General features: G+C 45.2%; 1 protein-coding gene across 1 annotated transcript in view; it reads left to right on the top strand.

Annotated features, from left to right (window-relative positions):
- Positions 1-27191, top strand: part of LOC140208566 (uncharacterized) — a 189704-nt gene that overhangs the window by 23211 nt on the left and 139302 nt on the right. The window contains 2 exon segments of the mRNA XM_072277316.1: positions 5782-5856; positions 6445-7128. Coding sequence (XP_072133417.1) covers positions 5782-5856; positions 6445-7128 — 759 coding nt within the window.

Here is a 27191-nt window from a genome sequence, read left to right as displayed (position 1 = left end):
ATCACAAACAAGAGAAAATCTGCAGAGAGGGCACAGTTTTAAGGTGCTCAGAAGCAGGTACGAAGGAGATGTCAGGGGTGTTGTGTTCTTTATACGTACCGTGGGTTACTAATAACAAACCATATTCTGCAGAATTGAACTTGTATTTAACAGCAACAAAACCATGTCTTACACTGCCATGCTTCTAGATCATTCTTCATTTCTCCTCATGGTTAGGAACTCTGTCCAGTCACCTCCTGACACGTGATATCACCACAAGGGGTTAGTTTTTTTATGCAGAGTGGTGAGTGCGTGGAATGGGCTGCCGGTGACTGTGATGAAGCCGGATACAATAGGGTCTTTTAAGAGGCTTCTGGATAGGTACATGGCGCATAGAAAAATACAGGGCTATGGGGAACTCTAGGGAATTTCTGAGGTAAATATTGTCGTCCCACCCAACATCAGTGGAAAAAGCTGCTTGCATTTACCCTATCTATACCCTCATAGTTCTGTATACTTCCAACAAATCCTCAAAGTAATGTATAATTTCCTTGTTTATGCTTAGAGCCTTTTTTAGGTGTATAGGATGATGAGGGGAATTGATCGTGTGGATAGCCAGAGGCTTTTCCCAGGGCTGAAATGGCCAGCATGAGGGGCATAGTTTTAAGCTGCTTGGAAATAGGTACTGAGGGGATGGCAGGGGTAAGTTTTTTACACAGAGTGGTGGGTGCGTGGAATGCACTTCCAGCAGCGGTGGTCGAGGCAGATACAACAGGGTCTTTTAAAAGCCTCTTAGATAGGTACATGGAGCTTAGAAAAATAGAGGTCTATGTGCTAGGGAAATTCCAGGCAGTTTCTAGAGTAAGTTTCATGGTTGGCACAACATTGTGGGCTGAATGGCCTGGAATATGCTGTAGATTTCTATGTTCTATGTTGAACAGTGAAATAACTTTGACTATCCAACAATCCTCGGATAACTCCCCCAGCACTAAGGATGATTTAATTATCTCTGCTAGGGCCCTGACAATTTCTGCACTTGCCTCCCGTAGGGTCCGAGGGAGCACCTTGTCATGTCCTGGAGATTTATCCACCCTAATCTGCCTCAGGATAGCAAACATCTCCTCTTCTTTAATCCGTACAGGGCCCATGATTTTAATGCCGCTTTTCCACACTCTCATTGACACTGTGTCCATCTCCTGAGTAAATGAGATGTAAAAAATATTTAAGATCTCCCCCATCTCCTTTGGTTCCACACATGGATTGCCATTCCTGTCTTCCAGAGGACCAATTTTGTGCCTTGCAATCCTTTTGCTTTTAATCTCTCTCCAGAATCCCTGAGGATTATCCTTCATCTTTTCTGTGAGGGCAATCTCATGCTTTCTTTCAGCCGTCCTGATTTATTTCTTATGTGTTCTCTTGCATTTCTTATACTCCATAAGAACCTACCTGCCTATCCCTGTTCTGCAACTCTATTTTGTGCTTCACCAGGTTCTCAATATCTCTTGAAAACCAAGAGATACAGTTTCTATCTTTACCTTTTATTCTGACAAACACATACCCACTTTGTGCTTACAAAATTTTGCTTTGAAGGCCTCAATTTACCAAGCACACCTTTGCCACAAAGCAGCCTGTCCCAGGCCAGAGTTGCCAGATCCTAGTGTCATAATTCCGGGTGTTGATCCATGTCCTGAACACATCCGCCTTTCCTACGATGCTCCTTGCATTGAAATATACAGGCCTCAGCATATTCACTGCACCGTGCTCAACTTTTTCATTCCTGACTTTGTCTGAGGTCTGAACAACAACTGTCTCCACAACCCTTCCACTACCTGTTCTGTTATTCATGCTTCCATTTCCCCCTGAAACTTTAGTTTAACTCCCTCTACTCCCACCTCCCACTATGCAGCTCCATCACTCCTTTGTACTTCATCTCCCAGATCAATAAAAAGAAGGTGCATACCAGGTATGGGCAGATAGGAACAAATGGGGTACTTATGAAGTACAGGAAATTCAGGTGAACACTTATGAAAGAAATAAAAGAAGGCATGAGGTTGCCCCAGCAGACAAGGTGAAGGAGAATCCTCATGGATTCTGCAGATATGTTAAGTGCGAAAAGATGGCAAGGGGAAAAATTAATTCTCTGGAAGGTCAGAATGGTAATCGATATGAGGAGACAAAATAGATGTTGGAGATTTTTTTCTGCAACTGTATTTACACAGGAGATGGACACAGAGTCTATAGAAGTGAGGCAAAGCACCATCAACTTCATGGACCCTGTACAGATTGCAGAGGTGGAGGTGTTTGCTGTCTGAAGGCAAATTAGCATCGATAAATCCCCAGGGCATGACAAGTTGTTCCCTGGGACCCTGCGGCAGACAAGTGCAGAAATTGTCGGGGCTCAAGGACAGATAGTTAAATAATCCTTAGTGATAGGTGAGGTACTGGAGGATTGGAGGACAGCCAATGTTGTTCCGCTGTTCAAGGAAGGCTCTAAATTAAACTAAGAGATTGTACATTGGTGAGCTTGACATCAGTAGTGGGAAAGTTATTGGAACGTGTGTGCAGGAACCAGATATATACTGTAAGTACTTGGATAGATGTGGACTGATTAAGGATAGGCAGCATGGCTTTGTGCACGGTAGGTCATGTCTCACCAATCTTATAGAGTCTCTCGAGGAAGCTATCAGGAAAGTGGATGAAGGCAAGGCAGTGGATGTTGTCTACATGGACTTTAACAAGGCACTTGACAAAGTCTCATATGGGAGGTTGGTCAAGAAGGTTCAGTCACTCAGCATTCAAGATGAGATAGTAAATTGGATGAGTCACTGTCTTTGGGAGAAGCCAGACTGTGGTAGCAGATGGTTGCCTCTCTGACCGGAGGCCTGTGACTAATGGTGTGTCATAGGGATCAGTACTGGATCTGTTGTTTGTCATCTATGTCAGATATCTGGATGTTAACATGGTTAGCTGGATCAGCATATTTGTGGCTGACACCAAGATTGGTGGTGTAGTGGACAGCGAGGAAGACTATCATGGCTTGCAGAGCGATCTGGACCAGCTGGGAAAATGGTTTGAGAAACGGAAAATGGAATTTAACGCAGATGAGTGTGAGGTGTTCCATTTTGATAGGACCTAGGTAGCACTGAGGATTGCTGTAGAAGAAAAGGATCTGGGAATTCAGGTCTATATTTCACTGGAAGTGGTGTCACAGCTCGAGGGGGACAAAAAGAAAGGTTTTGGCAAATTGGCCTTCGTAAAACAAAGTACTGAGTACAGGAGACGGATGTTATATTGACATTGTACAAGACAATGGTGAGGCCTAACTTGGAGTATTGTGTGCAGTTTTGCTCACCAACGTGCAGGAAAGAATTCAAAGAGGTTGGAAGAGTTCAGAGAAAATTCACAAAGATGTTGCCAGGTCTGGAGGACTTGGGTTATAACGAAAGAATGAACAGGTCAGGACTTTATTCCTTGGAATGTAGAAGATTGAGGGAAGGTTTGATGGAGGTATACCACTATTATGAGGGTTTATAGATACGGTAAATGCAAGCTGGCTTTCTCCACTGGGATTGGGTGGGACTACAACCAGAGGCCATGGGTTAAAGGTGAAAGGTGAAACGTTGAGGGGAACATGAGGGGAAACTTCTTCACACAGACGGTCATCCGTGTGTGGAATGAGCAGCCAGCACAAGTGGTGCATGCGAGCTGAATTTCAACATTTAAGAGGTTTGTATAGGTACCTGGATGGTAGGGGTATGGGAGTGGGCAGTTTAAATAGTTGAGCACAAACCAGATGGCCCAAAGGTCCTGTTTCTGCGTTGTACTTTTCTACGTCCACACTACACCGGATAATTTTGAAAACAAACCTTTTGCTCTTTGTTTTGACCCTCCGTCCACACTAAAGTGGCATTTTCATCCCCCGAAAAAGGAGATTTTCAGAAACTGTCTCCAGAGTGAATAAATCTGAAAACGCCTAATATCCGTCGTAGTGTGTACGGGGTAAATGGGGAGATTTAAAAACGCTGTCGTGACAACACCACAACAACAATACTTTTTCTGCTGCTGCTTGGTACTGCGCAAGCACTGCCGGACGGCTGTTATAACGGGCAGTCGGTGTGAACAGCGTGAGAGTTAAATTGTAAAGTGAGCTTTATTGACTATTTAAAAACGCTGTCATGACGTGCCGGAACAGATCGCCGCAGCACCGCATTTTGTTGTTTTCTTGAACACAACCCCCACCAACCTAACAATTTCAGAACAGACGGCAACGAGACTGAAGCCAGAAGAGTTAGAAATGTACTCACCAAATACCTTGACCCATAGCTTACTGAATAAATAAGTATACTCACTTTGCCCTGTTCTCTGTCCTTGCTTGTATGAAGGTGGTTTACCTATTTATGCAAGTACTTCTCTGACAAATAGATGTGTAACAGCTTAATGTAACGTTGTATTGAAATACAAGATAACACTGATGCAGATATGTTTTATACATTTAACAAGGTGCTTTATTAATGCAACAGAGTTAGTCAGTTTTTCAATGTTTGTCGTCAGCCGGGTCATGCTGTCCATGAACTCCCCGTCCATTGCCTCCATACGCTCCAGTACTTGATTTCAGTTTTAAGTCCTCCTGCGCAAGAGCCAAGAGCAATTCCTTTTAAAGTTTTCTACTCTGTAACTGGACAAACACACACCAAGTATACTGTTTCCTCTTCGCTTGTTTTCTGTGTGTCCTGCGCATACCCAGTGGGAGGAGATTCGCCCAAATATCCGTTCTAATGTGGACAGAGATATTTTGAAATATGCTTGGTGTGGATGCCTATCGTTTTTACTCGAAACTGGCATTTTCAAAATTATCTGGCGTAGTGCGGACATAGCCTAAGACTGTGACAAGAACCTGAAATAATACTAATATTCACTCTACTTCCTTTTAACAGCTGTGCAGACCAACCATACATCTGAGTAGGAGATATTTACATGGCGTTAAAACTGTGGCACTTTGAACTAACAGTGCATACAAGAAAATCCCAGCTGCACGTTAACTAAGGCTATTTGCTTGAGAGTGTTTCAGTTACTGTGGGGCCAGGACCCATGCAGCTCAGTGGGAACAGGGAATAATACTAATGGAGAGAGTCAACCTGAGCCAGGTCACAGATTGGAGATGGCAGAAATATCCCATTCTTATCAAGACAGGAAGAGCATCAGAGAATTTGATGGTATTTCCAGATACCAGCACTGTGCCCGGTTAGAAAATGATTTCTCTCTCCAACTTGGGTTGAATCTCACTGTAACAGTATGATGCCAGATCACACCTTGGCAACTGAACCGATCTCATCTGAAATGTTGTCCTACCCCCATTGATGGATTTTGTAAATCTTTTTACAGGTTAAAAATGAGAAGGAATTGGTCTCTGGGAATCTCGAGCACAACACACCAGTTTCACTGTCTCTATCCAGATATTTAAGAAGTGGAGCAAAGGATTCAGTCAACCATCCTTCCTGCTCAGACTGTGGGGAGGGATTCACTTGATCATCTTGCCGACTGGCACGCCCGTCATTTTACACAGGGGAAAGGCAGTTCACCTGCTCAGACAGTGGGAATGGATTCACTCAGTCATCTCAACTGAAGGTACATCAGCAAGTTCACACTGGGACAAGGCCATTCACCTGTTCTGTGTGTGAGAAGGGATTCACTCAGACTTCCCACCTGTGGACACACCAGTTAGTTCTCACAGGGCAAAGGCTGGTCATCTGCTGAGTTTGTGGGGAAGGATTCACATGGTCATCTGACCTAATGGCTCACCAGCGAGTTCACACTGGGGAGAGGCCGTTCACCTGCTCAGACTGTGGGAAGGGATTCACTTTCTCATCTAAACTGAAGGTACATCAGCAAGTTCACACTGGGGAGAGGCCGTTCACCTGCTTGGACTGTGGGAAGGGATTCACTAGATCATCTCACCTACAGAGACACCAGTCAGTTCACACTGGGGAGAAGCCATTCACTTGCTCAATCTGTGGAAAGACATTCACTCAGTCATCCAACCTACAGAGTCACCAACGAGTTCACACTGGGGAGAGGCCATTCACCTGCTTAGACTGTGGGAAGACATTCACTCAGTCATCCCACCTACAGAGACATCAGTCAGTTCACACAGGGGAGAAGCCATTCATCTGCTCAGACTGTGGGAAGGGATTCACTCTGTCATCCTCCTTATTGGCACACCAATCAGTTCACACTGGGGAGAGGCCATTCACATGCTCAGTGTGTAGGAAGGGATTCACTAAATCATCTCACCTACTGTTACATCAGTCAGTTCACACTGCAGAGAGGGATTTCACCTGCTCAGCTTGTGGGAAGAGATTCCCTCACTCTTCCACCCTACAGAGACACCAGCGAGTTCACAGTGGGGAGAAGCTGTTCACCTGCTCAGAATGCGGGAAGGAATTCACTCAGTCATCCCACCTACAGAGACACCAGCGAGTTCACACTGGGGAGAAGCCGTTCACCTGCTCAGTCTGTGGGAAGGGATTCACTCAGTCATCCAACCTACAGAGTCACCAACGAGTTCACACTGGGGAGAAGCCATTTACCTGCTCAGAATGTGGGAAAGGATTCACTCAGTCATCCGGACTACTGGCACACCAGCGAGTTCACACAGAGGAGAGACCATTCACCTGCTCAGACTGTGGGAAGGGATTCACTCGGTCATCCGATCTGCTGGCACACCAACGAGTTCACACAGGGGAGAGACCATTCACCTGTTCAGACTGTGGGAAGGGATTCCATGGATCATCTGACCTTCACAGACACCAGCGATTTCACACTGGGAAGAAGCCGTTCACTTGCTCAGTCTGTGGGAAAATGTTCACTTTATTATATCACCTACGGAGTCACCAGCGAGTTCACACTGGAGAGAGGCCGTTCACCTGCTCGGACTGTGGGAAGACATTCACGCAGTCATCCGACCTACAGAGTCATCAGCGAGTTCACACTGGGGAGAAGCCGTTCACCTGCTCAGACTGTGGGAAAACGTTCACTCAGTCATCCAACCTACAGAGACATCAGCGAGTTCACACTGGGGATAAGCCGTTCACCTGCTCAGTCTGTGGGAAAACATTCACTCAGTCATCCCACCTACAGAGTCACCAGAGAGTTCACACTGGGGGGAAGCCATTCACCTGCTGTGAATGTGGGAAGGGATTCACTCAGTCATCTAACCTTGTGACACACTGCCGGGTTCACACTGTGAGAAACTTTCAATAAGCTGAATGCTGGATATTTGTCCATCATCGTTGCTGAATGCAATTTTGAGAGTAACTGTTGGTGCTGAACTCTGCAATTATTGCTGCTGCTCACCACACCCAGATCTGCACCCTGGTCACTGGGCATGGGAGGAGTTTTTTCTGTGGCACATTCACCTCTAATGGGACTGGAGTTTAATATTCTGGATCTGAGACAAATAAATCAGTTCTATTTTAAACTCTGTCTGTGGTACTTAGTGAATTTATAACACACCTAGTGTACAGTAGAGAGTCAACTCAGGCCTGCTGGACCCTGCCAGTGATTCAGTTCCACAACAGTCCTTTTAAATCCTCCCCTGTTGTTCTCCTCTCGCTGTCCCTGTGGTGATGGGTTCCAAACAGTCACCACTCTGTGGGTGAAGAGGTTTCCCTTGAATTCTCTGCAGACTGAAGAAGTCGAGCTGACTGCAGTTCTGTCTGAGATGTTCTTTGCCCCTCAAATCTCTGGGCTGAGGAAGAATGACATTGGGAGTTAACCTCCTTATTCAGGGCTCATTTCCACATTATGGGTCATTTTCCCTGCTTCTAAAGGGTTGTTAGAAAACACCACTGTCCTCTGAAGACTGAAAGCAGAATGGGAAACCATTAGTTGGATGTTCAACAGAGTAGGGTCAGAAACCAGAGGCGGGTTTGCACAGGGCGGTGTTAGGGGCTCTGGACGATGGTCGGATTAAAAACGTATGATGAGAAGGGAATCAGCAGCGGGGTGTGGCAACGAATGACAGAGTGGAAACTTTGGAAGCTGATTGACAGATAAAATCTTTTGTCTGACACAAACAATACCTGTGGTGAGGTGCTCCACTGGTCGAGAAAAGTGTGTGTTGAGAATGGTTTGTCTACTGAGGGAGTTGTTCCTGTTGTTTATCCTGTAATATTATATCTGGATGGTTATTTTAGATTATCCTATCTGTAATAATGTATTGATTATCATATAAATTGTGAGATTCTGTCCCTAACTGGAACAGGCTTGAATTTATGGTGCCTTAATGAAGTGATGGTGGTCATTCATGAGTTTGTATTTCAAAGCAAGATTTTGGTGAATGATATTTGCCACTTGATTGTACCTGTGTAAGCAATCAGATTGAGTTAAACTGCTGCAGGATCCTGGAATGTGTTGGATTGTGTCTGGTTTCTCTTGGCATTTTCTGCACTTACTGCCTTGTTGGTTTGTATTTCATATATTTTCATTTTTTTTATTTCCTTTTGTCACCCACCTTGTCCTGTATTTCTTCAAGAAACCCCTCTGTTTCTGGGACGAGCTCTCCAACTCTCAGTCAGGTGCTCGATGCTTCTTTGTCAACATCTAGTCTACTCAGATCGTTGAGATGTCTCCCATGGAGGATCATTCTCATTCCACTGGTTAATACTGACATTGACTTTTTTAATAAAAATATCTTGGTCCCATTTCAATCAGTAAAATTTTCATAGTGACGATTCATTTTTCTGAGTTGGCCACTCATTTAAGTTTTCTGGTCTGTATTTCTTATCACGATTGCTTATACACACATGGAGTGCTGAACCCTGTTCAGTTTTGATGAAAATATATACTTAGAAGTTTTAGCTGACTGTTGTGTGATTTCTCTTTCGTGTGTGTTATTTCTCTTCCTCCTTCTGTCCAAGGTAGTGTTAATCTAAGTGGGTTTGAGTATAAATAGTCTTTTCGAAAGTTTTCTAAAGTTCTTATTTATCTTTGTAAATTTTACTGATTGAAATGGGACCGTGATATTTTTTATTTAAAAAAAGTCAATGTCGGTATTGATGAAATTGATTATTGCCGTTGTTGTATTTGTTAACAATTGAGCTCTGTTTGGCAGGGTTTTTTTTTGCCTTGAACTAAATTTTGTCAAAGATTTTCCCTATTTCACACTACTTTCTATTGTCTTTGCTTGTTGATATTCCAGATACGTGGGTATCAAGAGTCCCGCTGAAGCGTCTTGGCCCGAAATGTTGATTCCCATCCATAGATGCTGCCCGTCATGCTGAGCTCCTCCAGCACGTTGTGTGTATTTCTCTAGATTTCGAGCATCGGCAGGTCCTCTTGTTTCCCAGATACTAATATGTTTCTTGAAAGAACAAGCTGGTAGTGGGGTTGTGTGACTTATGGTAAAATATTAAATAAAATCATTAGACGTGGCAAGTGTTGTAAGGCGTAGAATCTGTGGGTAGAATTAAGGAACAGCAAATGTTTAAAAAAATCCCTGATGGGAATTGTATAGAGACCCCAAACAGTAGTATGTGGTCCACAAATGACAATGGGAGATAGAAAATGCCTGCCAAAAGGGCAATGTTACAATAGTCATGGAGGATTATCATGCAGGTGATTAGGAAAATTAGGATGGTGTTGGTGTCAAGAGGAGGAATTCCTAGAATGCCTACAAGATGCTTTTTTAGAGCAGCTCATGGTTGATCCCACTTTGGGTTCAGCTATTCTGGATTGGGTGTTGTAATGAACCGGAATTAATATAGTTACTTTAGTTCAAATAACTCTCAGGGGCAAGTCATCTTAATGTGATCAGATTCACCCTGACATTGGAGAAGGAGAAGCTAAAGTCAGATGTGGAGTAAAGAGAATTAGAGAGGCATGAGAGAAAAATTGGTCAATATTGATTTGAAAAGAACACAGGTAGCGATGAAAACATTTGCAATGGCTGTAATTTCTGGAAGCAATTCAGAAGGCACAGGATATATACATCAGAAAGAGGAAGCAGTATTCTAATAGTAAGGTGGTAAACCCATGGCTGATAAGAGAGGGCACAGAGCAAAAATTACTAGGAAGTTAGAGGACTGGGAAGCTTTTAAAACCCAACAGAATGTAACTAAAATAATTGAGAAGGAAAAGATGGAATACATAGGTGAGCTTGCCAGTAATATTAAAGAGGATACCAATTTTTTTCTTCAGTTACATATAGTGTAAAAGAGAGGCGGAAGTGGATATCAAACCACTGGAAAATGATGCTGGAGAGGTAGTAATGGGGTGGGGGTGCAAGGTGATGGCAGATGAACTGAATAAGTATTGTACATCACTCTTATCTTTCAAAGACACTGGCAGGAATATGGAAGTCGCAGATGTCACTGGTCAGAATGTGTAAAGTTACATTAATCGGGAGAAGGGTCTTGGGAAACAGAGATGGTCTGGAGGTAAACAGATCACCTGGACCAGATGGTGTACACCCCAGAGATCTGAAACGGTGACTGAAGAGATGTGGATGCATTAGCAATGATCTTTCAAGAATCGTTAAGGAAATTATATCCGAAGAAGTTTTTTCCCCCTCTCCCAGTTTCACCTATCACCTACCACTTCTTCCACCCAATTCACCCCCAGACTCTGACGTGTCATCTTTTTTCTCCCAGTTCTGATGAAGGGTCTCGGCCCAAAACATTGACTGTTCACTATTTCCCATAGATGCTGCCTGGCCTCCTAGGTTCCTCCAGCATTTTGTCTATGTGTTAGTTGGATTTCCAGCATCCACAGAGTTCCTCCTGTTTTTGATAAAAGCAAAAGCAGGGTCATATAATATAGCAAGAAAACAGTGGGAATGAGAGGATTGGAAAGCTTTTACAAACGTACATAACCAATAGGAGACAACTGAAAAAAAAAACACACAGGAGAGACAAGATGAAACATTAAGGTAAGTGAGCCAATAATATCAAGTATCAAAATTTGTTCAGGTATATAAAGAGCAAAAGAGAGGCAGGAGTTGATATTGTACTGCTGGAAGATGATGCTGCGAGTTAGTAAAAGAGCAAAGAAATAGTGGTGGAATGTAGTAAGTATTTTGTGTCAATCTTCACTGTGTAAGACACTAGCAGTAAAAGACCATAAGACATAGGAGTAGAATTAGGCCATTCAGCCCTATCAAGTCTGCTCCGCCGTTCTATCATGGCTGATCCCGGTTCTCACTCAGCCCCATACACCTGCCTCCTCGACATGTCCTGTAATGCCCTGACTGATCGGCAAACTATTAGCTTCTGCCTGAAATGTACCAACAGACTTGGCCCCCATCGCCGTCTGTGTCAGTGAATTCCATGGATTCACTGCTCTCTGACTAAATAAAATCCCCCTTAACTATTCTAAAAGGTCGCTGCTCAGTTTTGAGGCTGTGCCCTCTGTTATGGCTACCCCCACCATACGAAAAGTCCTCTCCTCATCCACCCCATCGAGACCTTTCCACATTCGGTGGGTTTCAGTGAGATTTAACACCCCCCCCGCCAGCGTTTATTAAACATAGGTCAGTGCAGGAGTACAGGACCAAGGCTGGCAAACACTCCTCATATCTTAACCCCTTCATTCCCGGAATCATCTTCTTGAACATCCTCTGTACTCTCTCCAATGACAACACACCTTTTCTGAGATATGGGTCCCAAATACTCTTAAGTAGAGTTTAGAAAGTACCAGCATTATCTCCTTGCTTATATATGCTACTTCACTTTAAATAAATGCCAGCGTTGCATTTGCCTCCTTTACCACAAACCCAACCTGTAAATTAACCTTCTGGGAGTCTTGCCCGAGGACTCATATTCCATATTTCCGAGGACTCAGAAGTTTACTATAAGCTTACTGCCTCTCACAGCTATCTGGACTGTTCCTCTTCTCACCCTGTCTCTTGCAAAAATGCCATCCCCTTCTCGCAATGCCTCCATCTCCGCCGCATCTGCTCTCAGGATGAGGCTTTTCATTCCAGGACAAGGGAGATGTCCTCCTTTTTTAAGAAAGGGGCTTCCCTTCCTCCACCACCAACTTGACTCTCAAACGCATCTCCCCCATTTCACGCACATCTGCTCTCACTCCATCCTCCCACCACCCCACTAGGAATAGGGTTCCCCTGGTCCTCACCTACCACCCCACCAGCCTCTGGGTCCAACATATTATTCTCCGTAACTTCCGCCACCTCCAACGGGATCCCACCAATAAGCACATCGTTCTCTCCCCCCTCTGCTTTCCGCAGGGATCGCTCCCTACGCAACTCCCTTGTCCATTCGTCGATCCCATCCCTCCCCACTGATCTCCCTCCTGGCACTTATCCTTGTAAGCAGAACAAGTGCTACACGTGCCTTTACACTTCCTCCCTCACCACCATTCAGGGCCCCAGACAGTCCTTCCAGGTGAAGCGACACTTCACCTGTGAGTCGGCTGGGGTGATATACTGTGTCTGGTGCTCCCGATGCGGCCTTCTATATATTGGCGAGACCCGACGCAGACTGGGAGATCGTTTCGCTGAACACCTACGCTCTGTCCGCCAGAGAAAGCAGGATCTCCCAGTGGCCACACATTTTAATTCCACATCCCATTCCCATTCTGATATGTCTATCCACGGCCTCCTCTACTGTAAAGATGAAGCCACACTCAGGTTGGAGGAACAACACCTGATTCCATCTGGGTGGCCTCCAACCTGATGGCATGAACATTGACTTCTCAAACTTCCGCTAATGCCCCACCTCCCTCTCGTACCCCATCTGATATTTATGTATATACACACATTCTTTTTCTCTCTCTCCTTTTTCTTCCTCGGTCCCTCTCAATATACTCCTTGCCCATCCTCTGGGTTTTCCCCCCTCCCCCTTTTCTTTCTCCCTGAGCCTCCTGTCCCATGATCCTCTCATATCCCTTTTGTCAATCAACTGTCCAGCTCTTGGCTCCATTCCTCCCCCTCCTGTCTTCTCCTATCATTTTGGATCTCCCCCTCCCCTTCCCACTTTCAGATCTCTTACTAGCTCTTCCTTCAGTTCGTCCTGACGAAGGGTCTCGGCCCGAAACGTTGACTGTTCCTTTTCCTAGAGATGCTGACCGGCCTGCTGCGTTCACCAGCAGCTTTGATGTGTGTTACTTGTATTTCCTTCTGTTGTTTGAACCGTTTGCCCAATCAGATAATAGTTCACTAATGTTGCTTTTGCCAAAATGCATTATTGTACATTTCACAATATTGTATTCCATCTGCCACTTTGTTGCCCATTCTCCAAATTTGTCTGTGTCCTGCTGCAATAGCATTGCTTCTTCAGCACTACCAACGCCTCCACTTATCTTTGTATCATCCGTAAACCTTCCCACAAAGCCATCAATTCCTTTATCCAAATCATCGACAAATAATGTGAAAAATAGCGGACCGAATACTGACCCCTGAAGACCATGAGTCACTGTTAGCCAGCCAGAAAAGGCTCTTTTTATTCTCACTCACTGCCTCTTGGCTGCCAGACATTCCTCTATCCATGCCAGTATTTCTTCTGAGTTTTATCCTGTTAAGCAATGGGGGTGTATGGGGTGGTTGGGTCCTGACTAAATATCAGGAAATTGCAATAGCGATTATATAGCTTCTGCCGCCCAAGACAACTCCGCCTTCACGTCGGGCTCAGGTCCGGGTGCAGCCTGTCTCGCTGAAGGAGCTCTGTCTATGGCGAGTGTTTAGCGCCAGAAAAATAACCAGACCGACGCTGGTGGTGTCACCTAAAATCACTGAAGGCTCTGGCAGCAGGGAGGTTGATTTCAAGCTGTGGTGGAGGATTGTCTTTGTACAACAACAGCAAAGGTAGGGCGACGCCTAGTGTATGATTCCCAATCGGGAACACCAGTAGAGGTCAAATGCTCTAGTTAGATGAGCACTGCGGCAACAGAAGGCAACGGCAACCCACTGTTGAAATTTCTGCCTCTTCAGTCATGAAAAGAAACAAAAGAAGGAAACCAGACAACAGCGGGAATGGGGTTTATTCTAATGAACAGAACAACACCTCGCTCGGTCGGGGTAGTCACGTGCTGCAGGTGACACCAGTCCGTCATCCAGAGACTGTAAGCAATAGGGAAAGGCTAAGGATAGCAACATGGAACATCCGTGTACTTTACCAGAAAGGAAGTTGGACAACACTTTAACTGAAATGTAAAGGTTGGAAGTTGATATCTTAGGCGTGTCAGAAATTAGATGGACCAATAGTGGCAAATTCACTGAGAATAGTTCTCTGATCATGTACTCTGGACGTCAACAGCATATGTATGGAGTTGGAATTATTTTAAACAAACAAGTATCAGAATGTGTTATGGGATATTGGGCGATATTGGGCTGCTTTTAGTTAAATTTAGCGGTAACCCTTTTAATATTAGCATAATCCAAGCCAATGTGCCAACAAATGATGCAGATGAAGAAGATATCGACAGGTTTTATGAAGGCTTTAGAAATAATATCACATATTCTAAAACCTACCCAGGAGTAGACTGTGGTTCAGATCACCATCCAGTAGTAACTACCATTAAAACAAAATTAAAGAAACTAAAACTTGGAAAAAAGAGAAAAAAGTATATGTTGGGAGAACTTAAAAATGGTAGCATAGCTAAGCAACAATTCAAAACAGCTTGGGATGGAATTAAATATGCTATACAGCAATCAGCAGAGGAGATAATCCCAGTACAAGAAATCCAACACACCAACAAGGGGAGGATACCTCAAGAAATTCCGGATCTGATGGAACAAAGGAGGTTAGTGAAGAATAAGGAAGTGGAACACAGAGAGCTAGACAGATAGACCAGACAATTGTGCAATATTGCAAAGGATGAATGGCTGATTCAAAAATGCAATGAAGTAGAAAGCCATATTAACAACAGCAAAGAAATGCACAAGAAAATTAAGGAAATTACTGTAATTAATTTCGGGAGGAATTAATTTCAGGCAGAAGGAGAAGATGGCGATGTGATGCGGCGCACACAGCTCTCCAGTGAAATGATATCATATTTGTTAAATCGGGTACCGTGCACAATTCTGATTTGATGGAGACAGACGTGAGAAGGCACAGAGGAACATCTGGAAATTTCTGAAATACCCGGTTCGCTGCCGCTGCTACTGTGGTATCGAGAATCTCTGGAGGGAAGGCCCCAAAATCCCCGGCTTTGCCTGCCACTGGTGACCGAGGCTGAGGTCGAAGCATTCGGCAGAGATGGCGCTCGGTACTCGGCGTCGGATGGCTGATCGGAGCTCGAAGTTTTTGGACGACTGAAAGTTGGATTGTGGTCGGGCATGGCAGGGAGAGTTTTCTTCCTTCTCCCGTATGCGTGAGATGTGGGACTTCCGAGAGACTTTGAATTTTTTTACTGTGCCCATGGCCTGTTCTTCATCAAGTTATGGTATTGTTGCATTGTTGTAACTATATATTATAATTATGTGTTTTTTGTTAGTTTTTAAGTCTTGGTCTGTCCTATGTTTCTGTGATATCACACCGGAGGAATATTGTATCATTTCTTCATGCATGCATTACTAAATGACAAAAAAAGAGGACTGCGTGTCCTCATAATCTAATCTAATTAAGAAAACCCCCTCTACAGGATGCATAAGATCAGCAGACAGATGCATGCTAACAGACCCAAATAAAGCGTGTGAGAGGTGGATTCAGTATATAGATCAGCTTTTTGAAGATAATAGAGGGGAACTCCCAGATATTAAATACCCTAATCCTGGCCCACCTATTACCAAAGAAGAAATAACTAAAGCAATGAAAAGCATAAAACATGGTAAAGCCACTGGACCTGATGAAATTTCAGTGGACATGATACAAGTCCTGGAGGATCTGGGCATAGATATTCTTTTTGAACTGTTCAATGTCATATATGAGTCTGGTGTATGCTCTGACGATCTCTTGAAGTCAGTATTTATAACTCTGCCAAAAATTCCTGAAACTATTGACTGCGAAAATTATACAACAATCAGTCTGGTGAATCACATAATAAAGATTTTGTTGAGACTTGTTCTGAGTCGAATTAAAAACAAGTTAAGTCTAGCAACTTCTAAACTGCAATATATGTTTATTGAGGATAGAGGAACTAGGAACGCAATTTTCATACTATGAATGCTTTCAGAAAAGGCCATTGAATATCAAAGTGATGTCTTTTTATGTTTTATTGATTTCACTAAAGCATTCGACAAAGTGAAACATGAAAAATTCTTTCAACTCTAGCTGAACTAAACACTGACGGAAGGGGCCAACAACTGCTTCAAAATTTATATTGGAATCAAACAGCGACGGTTAAAAAAAGTATGATAAAATAAGCAGTTGGACTAAAATTCAAAGAGGAGTTAGACAAGGATGCGTTGCCTCACTGGAATTATTTAATATCTATAGTGAAATGATTCTCAGAGAAATAGAAGACCGAGATGGGATAAAAATTGGAGGTGTTAACATCAACAATATAAGATATGCAGACGATATCACCCTAATAGCAAGTGCTGCAGAAGACCTACGCATCCTCCTAAACAAAGTAGTACAAACAAGTGCAGATTTTCGTCTAACCACCAACTGTAAAATAAAACAAATGTATGGTAATATCAAAACAGCAGGATACGATTTAATGAAGCAGGAAGGTAGATAGAGTTTGGATGTCCTTCAGTAATGTTCCTAACAAAGCACCCATGGCAGATACAGGGACGCGGAGATGAATTGGCAAACTAGTCACAGGATTAGCTTGATAAATGGATGTGAATGGTCATGTGCCAGCTTGTCTTTCCTCCCGGACGCCGGCAATAAGCGGCGAGCTGTAGATTTGCTGATGTATCCTTTGTTGTTTGTAAGAGTATGTGAAACAAAATATGACTTGATCCACGTTGTGAAATAAAAATCTGGGAGACAATATAGACCTTTGGAGGGTCGTTTTCAGTTGTAACCTTGCAATGCCAGGCCATACCTTTCTGAATGGAGGAGGACAGTACAGCAGAAGTGGATTGTGTTATTCTTGCATTGTTCACCGAGGCTTTGAGTGGAAGAATTCCGACTCGGTCTTACAGCTATACGGAGCACTGGTGATAACAGACTGAGAGCAATGGGTGCAATTCTGATTGCCACACCATGGGAAGGATGTTGTAAGAACTGAGCTATGGTAGATCAAAATTCACCAGATTGTTTCCTGGACTGTGGGGAAGGGGATAAACTATAAGGAAAAGTTTGATTGTCTGAAATAAAAAATAAAATGAATGGTCCTTGTAAAAGTTTATACAATTATGAGGAGGTGTATATTGTACAGATAGCCAACAACTTTGTCTTCTCCTATGTCAGCAGTGGCACGTCCATACACAGATCTGAAGACATTGTTTTTTTTTCGCCCAGTGCGGCGTGGTTATGTCTGCAGCAGACGTGCTGAATGCAGGTGATAATAAAATAATGGAAACGTGTCTGGAGAACCCTTGGTTAACAAAGGTAGAGAGGGATACGGGCTGCATTATGGCTCTGGGGATTGGCATAGGTCGCCATAGTCGAGCTGGGGCAGAATCTATGCAATATTGATTCCGCACTGCAATCTACAAGAAGGCAGCTCTGTCACAGCGCTGACCGCAGCGAATCTGCACTGCCAGTGTAAAAGTCATTCCGATGACTCCACCTTTACCCGAGTTACCCTGCGGCCAAATGAGCCCTGAGTGTCAACGCAGCTGTGAAACGCAACGAGTGAATGAAATCAACTGAGCGATCGGATACCAGGATTGTTGATGCCGTCACGGCTATCAAGGACGCTTCTGCACAGAAATGGATTTATATTTGATTCCAAGTCAATTTAATAGCGAGACACATTATAGTTAAACACATAAAACGCAGATGTACATCGCGACCCAATGACAGATTTCCGATGCGCAGAATTAGTGGGTAATGAACTTTCGAACTTTAGGAACATGTGCTTTGCTTTACCTGTGTTTTTTTAACCAGTATTAAAAATAAAGTCCAAGGAGATTTTAACACCAGCCGCATTTCCTCTCTAAACTTAGCCTGGGTCGCTGTATAAATGCAGGCGTTCGTGCAGGAACTCAGATACATGATCATGTAGCCGGCTTCAATGGCGACATAGGCGGAGTCGGTGTAATCGCCGTCGTAATGCACGGTTCCTGCGAGTCGGGTGATCTGAAAGATCACAGTGACCGACAGCCACAACAGAATGAAACTGCCGGACACACAAAAGAGTAAAATGATGGATTTCCGGCGGCCTTCCATCTCCGGATCCTTCTGTGTTTGACTGCCTTGACCGCGCAGTCCGCGGCGCACTTTACTGGCTAATAAAATGCGCCTTACTGTCAGACAGTTAAACAGGGTTATCAGAACAAAAGGTAATATAACCGTTAAAATACTCTGCAGAAAGGAGAATGCGACGCCCACAAGAGACGTAATGAACCATGAGCTCGGCTGACAGCCCCATTGAATACCGTTAATTACACGCACATGTTTATACTCAAATAGATATGGGACGTTCTGTAAATACATCAGGAGCGGCACGGTTATAATGCCAGCAACAGCTGTCCTCGCCGTGCAATATTTCGTTTTAAGCTTCTGACAACAGATCGCTACAAACCGATCGGCTGTGAACAGGACAGTGTACCAGACCGAGGTTTGCAGGCAGGTCGAATTGAAGTACAGGACGACTTTACAGGCGGATGTGTAGGACAGGAAGCAGAATGGAAACTGGTACATGACGATTTGATACACAATTACACAGACGATCATCACCAGGAAATCTGCCATTGCCATGAAAGCCATGTAGAGCGATATACATTTGGAAAGGCCACAATTCCCTCGGAAGAGGACCACCATTGTCAATAGGTTCGCTAGGGAAAGAGTCACAAATTGTGAGTTACAAACAGGGCGAGGAGAAACGTTCTCGGAATCCAAAGTGAAAATACTAATCCGACTGTGATCGGCAAAATTACCGGGTAAAGAACAGAATCGGACTTCACTGATTCGTTTAGTGTCGCTTGTACGCAATCTAGCTTAAACTCGAATAATTTCAGAAACGTCTATCAATAAAGAAGTTCTTCCACTTGGATATATCCGCCATTTTTGATCACATTCGTTATCATCTTAAAGGTGCGATAGGGAGAAATTAATTCAAATCTCCAGGTGGGCACCCAATTCTTGTGCTAGCTATATTTACTATAATTCCCAACTGGTTCGGGTAAGACATCTAATGAAAGGTTTGATCGGAAATCCACAAAGGGGGGAGGGAAGGAGAGGGAGAGAGTGAGTGAGCGAGAGAGAGAGAGAGAGAGAGGAAGAGAGAAAGAGAGAGACACAGAGAGACAGAACAAGAGAGATTGTGCGAGAGGAAGAGAGAGAGAGGGAGACAGTGAGAGAGAAAATTCAGCTCCGGCGGCAGTTGGTACAATCCGCAACGCTCCCACAAATCGTCCTGTTCTACTGCTCCTTCACCAAAAGTTAGGTCACAAAATACATTTCAATCTGCAACAATCCTGGTATCAGATTTACGCTGACAGTGGTGAACAGCGGAGAGGACTGATCTCCCTGAATTTCAGCAGCATCGTCTACGATGAACTCTGGGGGCGGGATGGGTGTCGGGGTGACAGTGAACTTGACCCTGCATCAGCGTGTGGAGCGGAGACGAACCGTTCAGCAGCGGTAGTCTGCCGGTCTCCGCGCTGGGTCGGTTTCGCCGGGAAACAACACCCAGTGAAATGACTGTTAATAGAAGTCCGTCGCTAACATCTCAGACAGAGGATGTGTCGACTTTCCCGGAACACCGAAAGCTGCGAGAATAGGGTAAAATACAATCGTCACATGCCGGATTGTTGGTAGAGCCATTTTCGGGTGTTGTACAAAATGCACCGCACTCCTCGCACTGAGAGCCACTCGCCTGCGTTCTGACCTCGCTGCCCTTTTATACATTAATCTGTACCCCGGTGAAAAAAACACAGAGGCTGCACAATAACTCGGGTTAGTTACAGTCAGTTAACAAACAAGGCGCCGTTTCTCTCGGCACCGCGGGGAATACTTAAAGCTCAGTCCAGAACACCGTCTAGTAAAGTAGACAATCAGAAAGTTTTTAAAGCTGTTCCACGCACTCCGGATTGAAATGCCAGTCATGACCTATCACCTGCTCATATTAACACACAGAAAATGCTGCGTTTCACCAGCATTTTATGTATATTGCTTGAATTTCCAGCATCTGCAGATTTTCTCGTATCTACTTCTATTGTTGCCTTCACATTCATTTTATTTGATATTAATTGTATGATATCTCGCTCCATATCTCTCAAAGCAAATGTTAGCTCTGAGCGATCTCACAATTTATCCTGAAACCAACCCCACATTATATGAACATTACAGCGGGCCTGCACAGTCTGCGTTATTTGCCCAATCTAATTGTAGACCACACGGATTCCATCACCTTACTCCAAATTTGTCCATACTTCTTCAGTCACAGTGAACTCAGCAGCCCGTTGTGCGGGCATGATTGACAAGGGCAACACGAAATGTATTTAAGTAGTCCCTGCTTTTTGACATTGAAGGTTAAAAATCTCTATAATCACATCTGTGACAAATATTCCCGATACCGAATGTGCATCGGCTTTTCCGGCTCCGAATAGGGTCTCAGTAAATGGCGGCGCATATTATGGATCATCACTGGCTCCTCATTTCCATCATCAGAATCGCAACCAGCATCACGTTTACTGTCTCCAGTAAATGTCGTGAAATGTGTGTACAGTGCAATACGTCCAAAAGCACCGAAATAAACAATAAATAAATAAACAAGAGAGGCAGCGCTAAAAGAATGCAAACAGTGACGTAGTATTGTTTAATTTAGAAAAGTTTAGAAATAATTTAGAAAGCCGATGCTTGAAGAGATTAAGCTCAACTAAGATATGCGAGGCTTAGCGAGTATTTTGGTGATACTGACGACAACTCCCTGAACTTTTACATAGCCATGGACAAGGATATGAGCAGAAAGTATTGGGACGTGTTTAATTTGCGGGAGTACCCATCATGACGCTATGAGGCAGGAACCTGGGGATGTAAACCAGGAACGGATGTGTTCAGGGAAATGCCCAACAGAAATGTGCAGCTTGTTCCGGGTGCCCTTGCTTGGCGTTCTGGGCAGGTTTGTCCCGCTGAGGTGGGGAAAGGACGCTAACTCGAAGGGGTCACGGCTGTGACGAGATGTGGAGCATCCATTCCCGAGGAAGAAAGAAGCATGCTTAAGGCTTAAGAAGCAGAGATCATCAGAGACGGTTCTGGAGAGTTACGAGGTCGCCAAGAAGGAGCCAAACTGTGGACATAAGTGTTAGGAGTGTGCATTGGCGAGGAGGAGAACAGGAGGACGTGAGTGCAGAGACGATGAAGGATACAAGAGGAACGAAACATGCGCCTGGAGACGGGGGCGGTAGTGGAGGTCGGTAATGAACGCTTTGCTTCAGTATTCACCAGTGCAGAGTTCCTGACAGATCAGATGCCGCGGACCAGCACTATTCAGCCAGGACTCCGTAGACCACAGAGTAGGAATCCCAGAGGGAACTTGATGAATGTGGGGGCAGCGTGAACAGCCTGATATGCTGGAATATGTCAAGGTTTCGAAGGAAGATGCATTGGAGAATTTGAAGAGCATGAGGATAGATAAGACCCTGAGACCGAAAGGAATATCGCACATGATACTAATGGATGCGTGGGAAGAGATTTCCTCGGCTTTGGTGATGATATGTGCGTCCTCAGTGGCCACAGGAATAGGTGCGAAGCATCAGACGGTGGGAGGTTCTGACAAATATCATTATTTTGTTCAAGAAAGGTACCGGGATTAACCCTGGGAATGATAGACCAATTACTCTTACTTCAGAGACGGGCAAATTTGGGGGGAATTTCTGGAGATGACGTTCAGGAGCTCCACAAGTCTCGGCACATCAGCCTGTAATTGGAACTTAGACCTCCTCAGTCATCGTACCCAAACGGGGAAACTAAACAAGTGCGCATCAAACCCCCAAAACTCCAGCACAGGCGCCCCGCAGTGGCGTGTACAGAGACACGTCTCTACTCTCTCTCTTCGCCCATGACTGCACTCCCGCTCCTGCTACAAACTCAGTCAGCATAGTGGCAGAGGTCACAACAGTGATTGGCCTCATCACAAACACTGATGAATCTGTATATAGAGAGGGTGAACCTCAAACTTCGACCAGCACTAAGAAGACAATAGAAATGGTAATCGACTTCAAAAATACAAGAAGTGTCGAAAGCCCCCTATCCCTGCATGGTGAAGTAATGGGGAGCGTTCAGAGGTTCAAGTTTTTGGGGATGAATATCACCGAGGAGTTCTCTCGGCCCATCAGCAAAACCTCGTCAGCAACGAAAGCACAACAGTGACTATACTATATGAGGTGATAAGGGAGAGCTGATCTGTCTCAGAAATAGCTGGTCAACATTTTAAGTGCGGTAGAGAGCAGACTGACACACGGAATGGCAGTGCTGTGCTCCAGATGCAGCGAGACAGATTGCAAACCACTCAAAGGGTTGATTAGGACGGCTCCGATCATCACCGGGTCTCAACTACCGGACTGGGAGACAATCTAACTCCGGATGCTCACGGCAACAGTAAAAACCCATCCGATCCCTGACACTGTCTGGTTAATTTCCTGCCATCTGGTAGGGGAGAGGGAAACATCTTCGTCATGCCATTAGACGGAAATATCTTCATCCGAGGGCCGTTGTTATGCTGAATAATGCAACACCCTGCCTTGCCAATGGCCTTTGAGTGCCACTGAAATCATTTGTTTCTGTAAATACAGTTTTTTTTCTTGTTTGAATGAATCCGGACCGCACGCATTGCAAATATCTGTTTTGTGCGGTCTGGCGCAGCGCCGCCATTTTGTTGTCTTCAGCCATGACAATACAGTTCCATTGTATTCTATTGATTTGCCGAAGCACAGTCTGATTAGGGATAGTCGACAGGACTTTCAGAAGAGCAGAACATGTCTCACGAAGATGATTGAATACCGTGAGGAATGGGCGAGACATATTGTTTAAAACCGAGGATTGGAGGTTGTGGATATGGATTTTAGTATGGTATGTTCGCCGAACGATAAGCTCATTCAGGAAGGTGGGAGGCACCAGTTCCAGGGAAAATTGCCCGTGTGGATTCAGAATTGGTTTGGCCGCAAAAGGCAGAGGCTGCGGTGGTCTTCATTAGACGGGGGAATGAGGGTAAGAGCCGTGAAATAATTTTGTAGCCTTAGAAAACTCTGCTGAATCCGCACTTCCTGTCTTCTGTTCCGTTCCGGTGGTCACATTATAGGAAGGATGTCGAATCGTTAGAGATGGAGCAGAGGAGTTTCACTGCGATGACACCAGGATTATGAAGAGCGGTTGACCGAGCTAGGGTTTTGCTTTAGGAGGACAGAAAATGAGCTGTGACGTTGGGAAGGTGTACACAATGATAAGAGGCAGCGGTCGATTGTACAGCAAGAGATACTGCATGTTTCCCAGGCGGAAATGGCGAATACACGGAGGTATAACTTTATGGAGTTGGGCGGAAGGTATTGTGGTGATGGCGGAGGCATTTCTTTTACACACTGAGGGGTGTGTACGTGTGACGCTCTGTAATCAGCGGCGTGGCGTCATTTCCGTTATGGACATTCCACAGACTGTCAGGTCGGCGGGTGGATGAATGGGAAAGATGAGGGTGATGTAGTCGGAAAGGGTCAGATTGATCTTGGAATGGACTAAAACGTGGGCACAACCAAGTGCCTACGATGCCATATTGCTGTATGCACTGTACGATCATGTGTTAGTGAAACGTTCAGGGTGTGTCTTGTGACCAGGTACCTCCTTACTGATGTCAGCAATGCAAAGTGTTCTGGATCTTCAGGGTCCTCAATGATGGATGCCGTCTTCTTCAGACATTGCTTTTTGAATATGGCGGGGAGCCTGATGCCTTTGCTGGAGCTGACTGACTTTACAACGCGTTGTGGCTTTTTCCGATCTTCTGCATTAGCGCCTCCACACCTGACCGGATGCAACAGCCCGCACACTGTCCGGGGTACATCACTAATCTTCTCAAACTTTTCCGTAATTGCATCAATTCCTCATCTCCAACTCATCATCTACAGAGCTGTGGACCCACGGGAAATGGAAGCTCCTCGGCCTTTCCTCTGCTGACCCGTCGAGGAAGACGTACCTGTTCACAGTTCAAAATTCAAAGTGCATTTATTATACTTTTTCAACATTTAGATTCGGCTCCTTACTAATAACCACGAAACAAAGAAAACCAATAGGACCGGTTAAGAAAGAAAATCGTCAAACACCCGACGCGCAGAGAATAAAACACAAAAATACCAAAGCTGCAAACGATAAACTTCACCAAATAACATTCAGAACTGAAGTTCGGAAAATTGAGTCCCCCCACGGTAAGGAAGCCAGGTATTGCAACAACCGATTCCAGAACATGTCCCTGCCTCTGTTGAACGTAGCGCCGAGAAAACGTCGCGGAGCACCGAGCCGAAGCGTCCCGTCCATCGTCCAATCTGTTCCGTCGTTGAAAACGTTTGAACATCGCGTCGTTCCTCGCTTTCGGACCCGGGCCGTGCTGTTTCGTTACTCCCTCGGGCCTGGCCTCACCGCTTCGATTCTGCTCGTTCCAATCTTTCCAATTCGGCCCCACTTTAAAATCGATCAAATCTCGGATCTGTCCTCGCTGTCGGGCACGGGGCCGGTCTCTGCCTCGCCTCCGCTCGCCTCTGTTCCGCCACATCGAATCGCCTCTATGTCGGCGCCGGCAATTGGCTCGTTCTCGGATCTCCGACCCGGACCCCGACGGCTGGATTCGGCTTTCAAGGCAGCACTGTCCAGCGCTTTCGAGCTTTCAGATCACACCGCATTTATGGAATGGTGACATACATCAACAGTGAATTTCAACACCTCTTTTTTTGCATTGGATTTGATGAATGTCCTACTGTCAACACTTGGGGAAAGTGGACTTGGTCACCATTGACCAGAACGTAGCTTGGTCAAACACATCATGATCAATAAGAAGAGATCAGATGCTGTGGAACGTTTTGATTTGGATGGAGGCCGAGATCGGCAAACTCTGGTCAAGTGTCCTTTCTTTCGGCAAGTAAAGCGGAATGAGTCTCGGTGTCAACAGTCTGTAGGCTTCCGGTGAAATTCAGCGCAAAGGTAACATCGGAAACCCCGGAGTATAATTCTTTTGATTCTTAGCTGGGGACACTTTGTTAGCGTCAGTACAATCTGCGGCAGTTGTAGGTGATGGAGATGTCACCGCTCTTTGTACGTGGGACTCTTGCGACAAAACTGCATTTTTATCTGCCGTTTGCATGCCATTTGCGATATCAAAAGCTGACTGAAGTGAGAGCTCCGATTCTGCCGATAAGCGACGCTGAATGCGAACATCACGCCGACGACTGAGCGATCTCGTATCGTTACTTCTCGAACATCAACGTAAACACAAAGTTCAGTCAGTTTTCTTCATTCAGCAACAAACGTTGCTGTTGGTTCGTTTTCTAACTGAAAACGAGAGCTGAATCTAACGCGCTGCACAATATAGGATTGTACAATATAGGACAGTTTAGGATTGTAATGAGATCAAATCTCAGAAGTCCCACATACGATTTCGAAGAGAGCAAATCGGGATTCATCAAACCTCGGACGATATTGTGTGTTTCCGGACCGCAACAACCAAGCAAGATACTATCCTTTTGATTGGGCTCAGTGATGTTGTTTGCCGCGAATAACTTGCCAAACATTTCAATGTAAATCTTCCCGTGGTCTGTGAATCATAATATTCCTGAGCTTGTCCAATGATGGTCATTGTTCAAATGTGAACATCGATTCCAAAAGAGCGAGTGTCACACATCCCATCCCCGTCACCACTGTTTTACTAAGAACGTTAATCGTGTCCATTGCAGCTGAACAGGTCTGCTTGACTCGTAATCACGCAGAAAAAAAAACATGTTCACACGCACAGAATTTGCAGGTCAAACGCGAATCGATAGATGGAGAAACCGGCGACATCGACAGATCCCGTGATGTCAGATGACAGACTAATAACGCCCACACAGTGGATAGGACACTCCACTCTCACCTCTATCTCTTCCTCCCTTTTAACCCCATTCTCCCTCTGCCTCCCCATCCCTCTTCCTCTACCGCTGTCTCAGCATTGTCTCCCACCCTTCTCACCCTCTCTCTCCCTTCTCTCTCACCTTCCATCTCGCCACCCATCTACTGTATCTCTCGATCTCTCGCTATCCCCCCGTCTCTGCCTCTCGGTCTATCCCTCTCTCTACTCTACCGGCCGAGTTCCTCCCAACATCTCCTTCTCCAACCTTTCCCCGCTCCCCTCTCTCTACTCTACCGGCCGAGTTCCTCCCAACATCTCCTTCTCCAACCTTTCCCCGCTCCCCTCTCTCTACTCTACCGGCCGAGTTCCTCCCAACATCTCCTTCTCCAACCTTTCCCCGCTCCCCTCTCTCTCTCACCGTGAGTGTGGTCACGGTGACTTTGCTGGTAAGCTGTTTCGTGTCGCTGATGGTGTCCTGGGTTCTTGCAAATGGGGATTTCAGCAACCCCTCCAGTTTCCAGCGTCGCAGTCCCGTTGGAAATGAACGGAAAGAAAGCTCATTGGGAGTGCAAATGGTGGGAGTGGGTGGGAAGGGATGGAGTCCACGGGGGTGCGGATGATGGTAGTGAATGAGAAGGGGTGCGATCCCATTGGGAGTTCAAGTTCGGACAATCCTGCCGCTCCCCTCTCACCCTCCCTGTGATGACAGGTTGCAGCTGGTCACCACACCGTGGGAGAAGAGATTTCCCTTGAATTTCACAGAATCATAGAAATCTACAGCACGTTACAGGCCCTTCGGCCCGCAGTGTTGTGCCGACCATGTAACCTACTCCAGAAACTGCCACGAATTACCCTCCCGCATCGCCCTCTATTTTTCTAGACTCCATGTACTATCTAACATCTATATAATATCTAAGAGTCTCTGAAAAGACCCTATTGTATCCGCCTCTACCACTGTCGCTGGCAGTGCATTCCACACACACACCACTTAGCTCTGACATCTGCTTTGCACCTACTTCCAAGCAAGTTAAAACTCTGCCCCCTCGTGTTCAGCCGGTTCGGCGGGAGGAGCGAGTGCAGCGTTCCGCGCGTGCAGTCCTTCGGTGAAAAACGAT

Source organism: Mobula birostris, chromosome 13, assembly GCF_030028105.1.
Source record: "Mobula birostris isolate sMobBir1 chromosome 13, sMobBir1.hap1, whole genome shotgun sequence".
In the NCBI taxonomy this organism is placed as follows: Eukaryota; Metazoa; Chordata; class Chondrichthyes; order Myliobatiformes; family Myliobatidae; genus Mobula; species Mobula birostris.
The sequence above is the reverse complement of the archived record's forward strand: the minus strand, read 5'-3'. Positions and strand labels throughout refer to the sequence as shown.